Source organism: Protobothrops mucrosquamatus, unplaced genomic scaffold (genome assembly GCF_001527695.2).
Source record: "Protobothrops mucrosquamatus isolate PMUCROS unplaced genomic scaffold, P.Mucros_1.0 scaffold_296, whole genome shotgun sequence".
NCBI classification, from domain to species: domain Eukaryota; kingdom Metazoa; phylum Chordata; class Lepidosauria; order Squamata; family Viperidae; genus Protobothrops; species Protobothrops mucrosquamatus.
Window position 1 is genome coordinate 346,096 of NW_015386372.1, and position 11,664 is coordinate 357,759.

At 39.2% G+C, this 11,664-nt stretch overlaps 1 protein-coding gene across 1 annotated transcript in view; it reads left to right on the forward strand.

Moving 5' to 3' along the window:
• Window positions 1-9,390, forward strand: part of VRK1 (VRK serine/threonine kinase 1) — a 31,008-nt gene extending 21,618 nt beyond the window's left edge. Inside the window, exons 12-13 of the mRNA XM_015832052.1 lie at window positions 4,138-4,249; window positions 8,981-9,390. Of these exons, the coding sequence (XP_015687538.1) occupies window positions 4,138-4,249; window positions 8,981-9,081 (213 nt within the window). The 3' untranslated portion in view covers window positions 9,082-9,390. The remainder of the gene's footprint in view (window positions 1-4,137; window positions 4,250-8,980) is intronic.
• Window positions 9,391-11,664: the final 2,274 nt, after the last annotated feature.

An 11,664-nucleotide genomic window follows, 5' to 3' on the forward strand; every position in this document is an offset into this window, starting at 1 on the left:
TGTAAGTCGAGGAATACCTGTACACTCTAGTGTTCCACCATAGCATTTACAGGGAATAGGTCGCTGGGGCGAGGCTGCCAAGGTAGCATTGCTTCTAACGTAGCCATTTCCAGTAAGAACGTGGATGAAAGAGCTGAATGTCTCCAGTGGAAGACGCCTATCTCAAATGTACAAGTAGTCCTTGAGTTATGGCCACAATTGTGAGCTGAGTTTCTGTCACTGGGTGATTTGCACGTAAACCATGACATCTTGTGACCGCCTCGCTTCCACCGATCGTTATGTGAGGACCCACCCTGATCCAAACCCCGAGGCTCTGGGGCTGCTTGTCACACTGCAGCTCAGTGACTTCATCATGTGTGGCAGCCCTGGGACTGCAAGAAGCCCCTGAGCTGCTGCCGTGTGAAGCCCAGTCCCAGTCACCTTGCGTTCTGAGGCCCCTGTTGCTCTGTGCTCTGCCACCCAAGTTGATCTTTGCCATCTTCTTGCTTCCGCTGCTGGCAAAGTATTTTGAGCCTGACCCTTTATGAGGCAGCTGCTGGCCACATGAGGCCATCCCATCCTCCCCAAGCCCCATAAGGAAACCACCAAGAGCAACTTGGACAACAAAGCCTTATGTGGCCAGTGAGAACAAGATGACAAAGGTCAGCTAGGGCGGCAGAGGCTGCCAGAGTGCAGGGGGCAAAGGGGCAGAGATGGGGGAGAGATAGGCAGGTGGGGGAGTTGAAACATCCCTGTGTAAGCGATGGCAGGCGGCCAAGGGCCTGAATTTTGATCATGTGACTAAAGGGGGCGCTGCAACAGCCATAACTCTGGGAAACCGTTCTCAGTCCCTGCATTCAGCATTGCTGTAACTTTGAACAGTCACTGAACAAATGGTCAGGTGTTTAAAAGCAAGGAGCACCTTGTGAGCCTAATGGGATTGCAGCTCTGCAGCCAAATGAATAGAATGTCTTTCAGATGAAAAATTTGATTTACAAAGGAGCTAACTGGAAACATGAATCCTTTTAAGCGTTTCAAGGAACTTGCAGCTTGCTTCCTATTCTTACTTTACGCTTTGGGCTTTCTGTATTTTTGATTAGCATGTGAAATGAAAAAAAAAAATAGAAATGGTTGTCTTAATATAGTTCCAAGGTCTAACTTGATAGATTTTGTGTATTGAGGTCTTCATTTCTACTGTGTCAGTTTAATTGGGCTGTGTCGAAGAAAAATTGTAAAAGCATTTATTTAGTTTATAATTGGAAAAGAGACTCAGTTAATAAAAATAGAGTAGAATTCTTTAGAGTAAGTTCCTAATGCATAAAATGTCACTCTCTTTACAATGATGCTGCATTGGTAAAAACCTGCCTTATGTGTCATGAATGCTTCTTTTCAAATGAGGCAGGCTATTACAAAGGTAGGTAGAAAGGATCGATAAACCTTGTAGCAAGAAAGAATTATTTTGATTATTCTGATGATTCCAAGGATTTGCTCCTTAAGTCTGTTGTGATCCCATAAAGACTTGCATAACAATTCTTTGGGTTTGTTCACACACTTTTTCTCACTTGATCAAATGTCTTTTTCCGTCTGTTTTTGGAGAAGATCTTGTATAAAGTTTTATATATATGCCACCATTTTTCAAACTAGTTGGTTCTGAAATAAACAATGGCTAGATCTGAAAGAAAGGGTAGGAACGTACAGGCTTAAGGATGCTCAGGCTCCTAACTCAGTAGAAGATTGGCTAGATTGCCATATTCCTTAGCCCTCAAGACAAGTATAAGATGAACTACCCCCCCTCTCCCCCAAATGAGCTCATGCAGAACATTATGTTTTTAACTGGTATACAGCTGCAGTCCTATACATACCTGCTAGGGAACAAACTCCAGTAATGACATCGTTTTGATTATGCATAGGACTGCACAATACATTTTTCAATTTTGATATTGGCTAGGAATCTATTCCAAGTTGAACCTCAAAACTGCATTCTGTTGGGGACAGATGATGATGCCATATCATAATGGCTAGTAAATTGAGAAATAGTAGAAACAGTTGCTGCCCAGCTAATTGAAATTGGTTACAGAGGGAGTTATTCATCTTCTCTATTGTGCATTTTAAGTGATTTTGGTTCTGGGATTTATTAATGAGAGAGCATTCCCTACTAGGCTTAAATTTAATTCACTTTCATATGAAATGGATGATGTTACTGTAACATTTACGTTTGTTCAGTTAACTTCTTCCAAAAGAGAAGATTCCTTCATTTTCATGCAGTAAAAACATTCATTATTGCGCTTGTAAACTGCTCAAGCCATGGAATATGCTTAGTGATGAGCCCATTGATGATATTTGATAACAACTAGAAAACATTTGAACTGAAATAAATATGAATTAGTAATTCATGGTTTGCTGTGCACTCTGCATCAGAGAACAATACGTGATTTTTCTTGCTATCTAGCTGGTCTGGATCAAGATTAAGAATGTGCCTTTCACTGTATAAGCTGGGAAACTATTTTAGTGTGTGGAAAGTATTGAGTAGCTGCTTTAATAGTAAGTCTTTTTTTTTTAAAAAAAGCACAGCTCTATTCCAGTTAGACAGGAAGAATGCATTTATACCCTGTATATAAAAGCAATACAATGGTGAAATAGTCCTTCTTAATTTTGGTGAGAACAAGCAAAAGTGTCTGTGTTTATTCCTGCCTAATGCATCACAAATCTGCTGACATGCTAACCTTGGAGTTTGGGTTGGTGTTAATCAGGCCTATGCACCAGCAAGAAAGAATGTACCTAATGCACTCCATCAGGCCCTTTTGCATATGGAAGTTCTCCCAGGGGAGCTGCCCTTTGCCAGCTGAAGGTTACCTGCCCACTGCAGTTATTGTATATAATTATCGAACCAATCTGTTCAGCCCAGCAGGGTTTGGATGGTAATCATGAAGCAACACTTGGGAAAGATGCAACGCACTCTCCCCTTTTCTCGTCGGCTATATAAGCTTGTAACCACTTCAGCTATTTCACTGTGGATATACTTTGATCAAACTTACCCAAAAAAAGTGAGTGGAAGTTTAGTAGTAATTTTTGTGCTGATAGGCTAAGAACATTGACAACCATTTTGGCTTCTTAACACATATACACAATTCCAGTTTTATTTGAAGTATATTGTCCTCTCTGCATTTACAAGGGGTCTAACCTGATGCATTTCTGGTTGAGAAGCAGGTCTCACTGTGGAGGGTAAGGGAATAACAATAACATTTTAACCAAATCTGAAAGTTTTTAAAAATCTCTTCTACAGTAAAAAAAAAAAAAAAGGAATCCCAGGAAGTATTAGCATTTTATTTATTTATTTTCTTTCTTTTCTAATTGGAATGCTTTCAAATTATTAAAAATAAGTATTTTTTTATTTAAATTGAGTAATTTAGATTACTATAACTGGGTCTGGAGATTAAGGAAAGGAGGCTGGCAATGGTGGCTACTTGAAATTCAATTTTTGAGATTCACTGGCGGTAGCTTGAATTTTGATTTTAAATAATAAATGAATGTTTCCAGTTTGTGTGATTTTTACATGATCTATATAATTCTACACTAATTATATAGTCGTTTTAAAAATAATTTCAAAATAATACTGGAATATGTATTTTTTTCATTATTTTAGCACTATATTTCACTATCCGGAAAATATGAAATATAGTAAATATCTAAATTCTTACAGAAATGTGTGTAAAGCCTGAATCTCTTAGGCAAGTTAGCAAGAGAGTGTCTGCCATTTGTACAAGACAAGAATCTCTCCAATCACTTAAAATAAAATTTCAGAATAAAGGGAACTGCTTAGGCAGTGCAAGAAGCAAATTTTGTGTGCCTAAGAAATATTGTTGTATGGAAGACCCACACTCAATATGCTGTTGTAATTGTACCTGATTACTGTAAACTACATTCTTGTTGCTGAATAGACTAAAATATTTTCGTGCAGGAACCTGTACAAAATAAGATATTAAAAATCATAGCATGATTCCTAAGATAACATGCTTTTTCTGTTAAAAGCTTTTTGAGTTAATTACTCAGAGGATAGAAAGCTTTGATAGAGAAATATGGTTAGCAATTTTGTGTGTGGCATTATCATTTGTTTATCTTGCCTGTGTGCATTTTTTTCTGTTTTGATTTGGACGATAGACAAAAAGAAAATTAGTTGCTGCATCAGGGACAGCTACTGCTGATGAGGACAATGCCGAAATAGCTGTTGACGGTGTGAAAAATACCAAAAGAAGAAAACCTGCATCACCGAGTAAGTCAAACATTCTTATTAGTATTTGTCACTGATCTATCGCTGTAGAAAAATTCAAAGATGTTTAAATTCTACAATAAATGTATCTACTTTGCTGGATAACATGGAAAAAGAAAGATTGTCAGCTATCTGCCAGTAGCAAATGTGAAATATATTTATTGCTCATCATATAAAACTGATGACAGTTAGTTGATGAAAGTTGTTGGCGGTGGCTCGCTACCCCTTTTCCCACCATTTATTTTCCTCTCTGTTTTCATTTTTATCCTCACCTATCTTGTCCAATTCACTGTCAGGAAGTGCTGACTCCCCACGACCAATTCATCACAGCAGGTTGCAGCCAGAGGCTAGCAGCAGCAGTAGCAGCAGCAGCAGCAGCAGTCATTTGCAACAGTGAGTGCAGTTACTTTAAGAAAAGGGAGTTATGCAGATAGACTATAAAATCTTGGTAGTATTTTGGCATAATCCGTAGTTTATGACCAGCAGATGCACATCAGCAGGACGACTGAAGGGAAGGCTTGCCAGTTCTCTTAGCAGGAAATGCCAGGAATTAGTTTGGACCTCACACGTTCACTGCCTGTGAGTTATAGCCCGTCTCTAAAAGGCACCGTGGCAGATGGTATCATTTCCAAGTTAGGACTGTGCAAAGCATCAAAGGATAGCTTCACTTCGAAAGAAACCTCAATCAAGGCACACTTTTGAGGCAGTTCTGTGAAATGTAGTGGCACCTGGTATACATCAAAACAAACACTTCAAAGGCCTGCAACAGTTTTCATGCCCAGAAGACACTTGGATTGGCAGTTCCAGCCCACCTCAATGTTTCTATTAAAAATGTTGAAGCAGAGTACCCTGCTTTCTTGAGTTAAAGCTTGTCTTGACTTATATTCCTTCTTTGATCTGACTGTGTTGGCTCCACAAAATGAAGCTGTATTGCTTTGGACAGCAAAAATTACTTGCATTCTTATTTTTATTTGTTTAAAACATTTATAGCCAACCTATTATTCAGAGCATCTTGTGGTAAGTTACAATCTATAACAGAGCAAGGAAAAATAGTACACCAAGTTAAATAACTACAGCCAAGTTAAGACACAGTCACAACAACCGACACAAAGATACAGCTAAAGGTCAGAAGGCATAAATAAGCCTTGTCAGTAACGGCAACTCATATTGAAAGATAGAAAATGTCAGCACATACCTGGCCTCAAGGGGAAGGGCATTACATACCTGCAGCCACATATTACTATGGCTCAACCAGGTCTTAACATTTGAGAATTTAGATATTGGGAAATATGCTCTTTCAAGTATCAGTACTTGACACTTAAAGCAGCGGTCCCCAACTTTTCTGGTTTTGTGGACCGCTGGCAGCGTTGGGGAGAGGGGATGGTTCCGTGTGAGCACGTGTGCCCACCACTTGCACAAGTGGAGCTGCGTGCACTCGCCTACCGCTTGTGCGATTTAGTTCTGAACAGGATGCAGCCCACTACCAGACCAGGGGCATGACTTAAAGGCCTTTAATATCATTACAAGTGGTCCTCATTTAATAACTATTTGTTCAATAGCCATTTGAAGTTAGTGTTGTGATTCCTCGCCAGCCAGTGGACCTGGTAGCTGAGTCTGAGGAATCAGAGGAGGAGGAGGGACCTGGAGTGACATCAGAGTCAGAAGAAAGCTCCGAGGAGCTCCAAGATTTACAGTCTGACAAGGAGCCTGGCCCCTCTACTTGCGCTCAGGCTGAGACATAGCTGAATTGGACAGTGATGAATCACAGCTGGGAGATATCCAGGATGCACGAAAATGCCGGCAAGAAAAGAGAGTAGGACAGAGGAATGCAATGGGGCGGCTACAAAGGCAAAGGAGAAGGGATTAGGAAGCCACGCCTTGGCTGCATAATAAAAGGGAAGGTGTGGGAGGTGCTACTGTGTTTGTTTGCCTTGGACATTGACTCAGGTCTGTGAATAATAAAAGGGGATTGGTTTTTTTCCTGCGGTTCTAGCCTGCTTGTTGGAAGAGGGGTTTCTCCTTGTGAGCTTAACAAGGACTCATGTAGGCTGGGACAGAACAATTAGTAGTGCTGAATGACTGGTATATAAATCCCTAAAGTTATGGCTGTTGTAGTCCCCCCCCCCCGTGGTCATGTGATCAAAATTTGGGTGCTTGGCAGCCCACATGCAGTTACTATTGCAGGGGGGCTCCCCCTACTCTGACTTCCCATTTCTGCCCTTCTGGGTGGGCATGGCCAGCTCTACATCATTCGCGTCAAGTGGGCCTGTGGGGGCCTGGGCAGGAGTGGGACAGATCTGAGGGTCTCTGGCAGAAGGAAGTGAGACCAGGGCAAGTGCCAAGGCATGGTCCACTTGAGGAGCCTCAGGCCTCTCAGGCCATGTGGGGGGGCTGGATGGTGGTGCGGGCTGCCCGGAGCCCTGGGCAGCAGAGGTCAAACGCCCAGCCTGGCCCTCGAGCACCCGCGGCACCAAGCCCAGCCCCACTTCCCCAAAGGGGCGCCCAGCTGCACTTACCTACTCCTCAGGGCTGCTGCTGCTGTTCTTGCTCTCCTTAGCCAGGTTGCTCATGATGGGTACCAGGGCAAAGTCAGAGGGAGGCCCATTCTGTCTCCATGGGAGGAGACCCGGCTTTGTATCCAAAGCTTCCTTAGCAATAGGATGGGAGACCCCAGAATAGGCCAGGAGGAGGGGGCAAGGGGATGGTAAAAGGCAGCAGGACCGGACTAAGGCAGGACTTCCCTCAGACCCTCCCTCTCCTTCTTTCCTTTCTTCCTTCCTAAGTACAGAGTGGTGGGAAAATATTTGAGATGAGGGAGGGAGAAAAACACGTCCAGGGCCAAGGCAGCGGGGGCCGTTCCCTCACTGTTTCCAGGATGGCTTCGCGGGCCACATGAAACCACTTTGCGGGCCGCATCTGGTCCCCGGGCCTTGTGTTTGACATGTCTGCTCTAGATGCACCCCATCAGCCTTCCTTTGCTTGATCTTAATAGTCAATCTTGGGCAATATATTTTCAAGGCATTATTACATCCCCAAAAACCACATAAGGAATAATTCTAACTTAGGAGTCTAATTACAGTCTGGAATTATATGTGAAACTCATATCAGCATGAAAGGTCTGAATTTTAGTGAATATTAATTTAGATATTGAGATAACGCAAGTATTATTGAAATGCATTAAGGTACTTTCTGAACAAGCTCTTTGATCCAATTTCCTATTACAGATATGGAAAATAGTACTGCCTATATGTGTTAAGAATATACCTCAAATTTCTTTAAAATCAGATTTAAGAAGAATCTCTTTCTTAACTACAACTAAAATGTATGTTTTTCTGTATTTATCCAACATTAATAATATATATGGAAAACTCAACGCTTTTGACTAGATGCAAAATTCACTTAAGGATAGAGAGCTAAACTGAAGTATTTCAACATTGCTTCAAGACAGTTTATATTTTTTCAGTAGGTGTATCTTCCTCTCCATTTCAAGGCTAGTAGTTTATGTGGATGCATGGGAAGCACACATTTGTTGTTGTGGCTATAGACAAATGTTCCCTTTGCTTCCATTTGAGCAATCAAACTGAAAGCACAGCTGTTTACTTCATTTTCCACATCAGTTGCTGGAGTAAGACTTAAAACTTGAGTACAAACAACGTAGGTCAGAATAAGCAGTTCCACTATTGCTTCTGTCTTCAAAATCATTTTTTCCTTCTTGACATTTTTTGTCCCTTCAGGAAATTTATTTTGCTGGAGCCAGAGGAAGTTGGCTAGATATTTACTGTTGATGGGTTGCCAGTTCCTTGTTCCAATCAAATATTCAATTCAATTTAATATGTTTATATTTTTGATCACCAGCCATGCCAAATATATTCAACCTACATAAAAGTATCCATACTTTAAGAAAATACATTATATTGTGCGGAAATCAATAAGAATATTAAAGCTGTTATAGCAGATGAAATGGAGAAATATTGGGAATTTGGAATGAAATCATCTCTGTTTAGCAGCAGCCTGCGCAAAGCTTGCTAGCCTCCATAGTGATAGCTCCTTGTCTAAATTCATTAAATATTCAATTTGATGTGACTCAGGCCAAAATGATTTTTCTATCAAGAGGGGCTCCAAAAATTTTCTGCATGCTGAAGCAGAAATAGTACAGTACAATAAATATTGTGTAAAATCTTCTATAATTTCCTTGGAATGTGGGCAGAAGCACATATTACATGGGATATTAAGAAATTGGCCCTCTCTAATTGATGGCAGCATTTGCTGGAACTCTAGTTCCATCAGTGCCTCTCAGGAGGATGCCATTGTAACACACCTCAAATAATGTTTGCATTCAATTTTAGTTTTATTAAGTGTACACCCCATAGGCAATTTTATTTTGTAATAGGTTAAGCTAATTTCTTTAAGCAAAGACTTATAAAACTCAGTTTTAAAATTTTCATTTGTGTTACTTGAATTTAATAATAATTCCGGAGAAAATTCTGAAAAACCAAAGGTATGTATGTGATTGGATAAGAATAAACCAATTGTACAAGAAGGAATGGAGAATTTCATGTGCTCCAATCAAATATAGTTTGTGTCGCTAGGAATACCATTTCTTTAGAGTTATTAATATCCTGAATTTGAAGTGGATTATAAAGTATTAGTAAGTAAAACGTATTTGATTAAATTCAGAATTTCTGTGAACTGTCTGTTTAATAATGAAATTGTCTTTATTCATAATAACTATAGAGATTGGAGCCACCAAACCCAAATTACAGAAGATCTCACCCAAAACCAAGACAAACTTGAAACCAAGGAAGAGAGTTCAGAAGCTAAAAAATCCAGAATAACCTGAGTTTCCTACTTGCACTGAGTAGTGGGTTCTTGTTATTTTTTCCTTTGAATTTTACTTATTACAGTAGCACTTGGCTTTCTCCCCTTTTGTATCTGTTTATGTTTAAACATACATAAACTTGCAATATACTGCTAGCTTGAAGAAATAAAAGTTTTTAAATCTTATATGCAGAACGTACCGTTTAGTATGATTTTACAAATGTTTCAGAGTATTTTGGCATTTCTTTGCACATTCTTGCATTTAGTTACTTTGTATAAACTTGAATAAAAAGGAAATAATGTCTGTGCAAAATAAATCTTGAAAATTTAATTATAAGTTGTTGGTCGCATTTGTGTGCATATGTGTGTAACCACAGTCTGGCTCAAACCTATACTTGCAATTTTATTGTCTAAAAAAGTAATAAAAAGGAGGAACAGGAAGAATGTACTGTTAGTTCAAAGATACATACTTTGGCTTAATTGGAATAGGATATCAATTTTCCCAATGCTTCCTTTAAAATGTGAGATTTGAGCAATGGGTTGGTAGAAGAGAAATAGAGGCACTTCCAAACATGGATTAGCAAGGGATAAATCTCTAAATCATTTCAAGGAACAGAAGATGGGAAAATATATTACAGCTGGATGAGTGGAAATTATAAGAAAGGGAATGTTGGGACTGAAGATAGATCCAGGCAGGGAATGTGATTTTTGAAGATAAAGACCAGGAAGTTTGTCTATCCATGGAGAAGCTTCAAGAACAAACAAGTATGTTTCCTAGGAGCTCTGGTGCTTTAAAGAAGCAACGAGAGACTGGAAAAGCACTTGACAATGTTAAAAATATTGCAATAACCTGCATTTTTGAGCGGGGGTGGTGGTGGAGAAGGGGTGGCAGCTCTTGGGAGTCCTGATTTGAATGCAAAGTCCCTTACACAAAGAAAGTAAGCTTTCCTTATAGCCTGCATTTACTGCTCTTGATGACTCCAGTTGTGTGTAAATATTAGAAAACAGCAGGGTCCTGCATTCCAAGAATTACTTGAGCAGTGCCATGAAGACGAGAGTCCTTACCGGTATTGTAGTCATATTCCCAAGCTCTCCTGCTGTTTCTAATCTGTGCACGCAGCCATGAAAAAACCGGACTGACATTTACAGGCACAGCAGGGAGACACTTGAGTCAAGGAATATTAAAGACAACGCCACATACTTGGGATTTTTTTTTTCCCTTGTCCCTTTTCATAGTGGTCACCATACATAAGAAATTTTCACGGGAGAGCTAGTTTGCTCTTCAACTGATGGTGTAATGAGAGTATTGATAATGAATCGTTCAACAGTTCTTTTAGTGGCAAACATTCAGCAGATCCTCGTTTACTTTCCTATCTTCTAAAATATCTGCAGGGAGAATTTAATTTAATTACAAGCATAGTTTAGTTTATTTTTTTTTTAACCATGTACAAACCTTGCCTGCTTTGTAATTTTATTTTCTTTATTTGTATTGATTTTTAACAATGATTAAAATAGTGAGATAATACAGCTATATGGCATCATACAGTAATTTTGCATATATACAGACTACACACACACAAACAATTCAGTGTTTGTATATATAAATTCATATTCAGTTTGCTACTTTAAGTGATACGCTAAAATTCAAATTTGAATGAGCTGTCAGATTTGACATGCCATAACACCATTAATAATATTAGAATTGGTGGAGGGTGATGAGGGAAAAGGTTGTGTATTGTCTGGTTGACTTCTCAGTTAAAAGTTTTATCTTCTCTTGAGAATAAGACCAGACAGACTGTCATTTGCTATTACTTACTCTGCTTAGCATTATCACCAGAGCTCACTCTCTCTTCCTCTTATTTTTTGTAATTAGCTAAGTTGGCTCTTAAATTTTAATAGCCAATTGAAGCTACGTTTTAGCCAAGTTCTATATCTAAATTGTATTCAGTCCATTAAGAAAGTTGGTTAAAAGGCTATTAAAGCAAAAAGCCAATATATGGTAGTTAGCAGTTATGTTTGCAACACTAGCAGTGGCAGCCTTCAGTGGTGTTTTCAAAAAGAACGTGTTCCATGTTGCTCTGGAAATGTTCAAAGAATTACCAAACCAGAGCTGCAATTTTATCTATGTTTATTTGGGGAAAAGCCACTTTGAATATAAAATTGCATGTTAGTTTAGGAAATCCAATAACCATACATGAGATCCTAGCTAAAACCAAAGTATTTCCTCTATTATTTATGTAATCAAAATTATTAGCAAAACATCCAAAGCGCCGTCTACTGGGATTGTAATCTTGCAGTGGTTAGTTTATAAATTTTCTTGCTATTTTAAGGTGAAAAGGGAATCACATAATGCCAACATGTGGGTAGTGAATACCACTTCTAATTGAAGGGTTTAATCGCATACATACCTCCTTGCCATTACCTTTCTGTTTGGATTTAGTTCAGTGGGAAATGAAGCTGAACAATGTATAAAGTTGTTTGACACATGGATCTCACTTTGATTGCTATTCTGAAGCTCAATTCTTTTTTTCTTTTTTTTAAAAAGAAAGTGGACCCTTTAGCTCTCTGAATGTCAAGTCTTATTATTCCAAGCCAGCAGA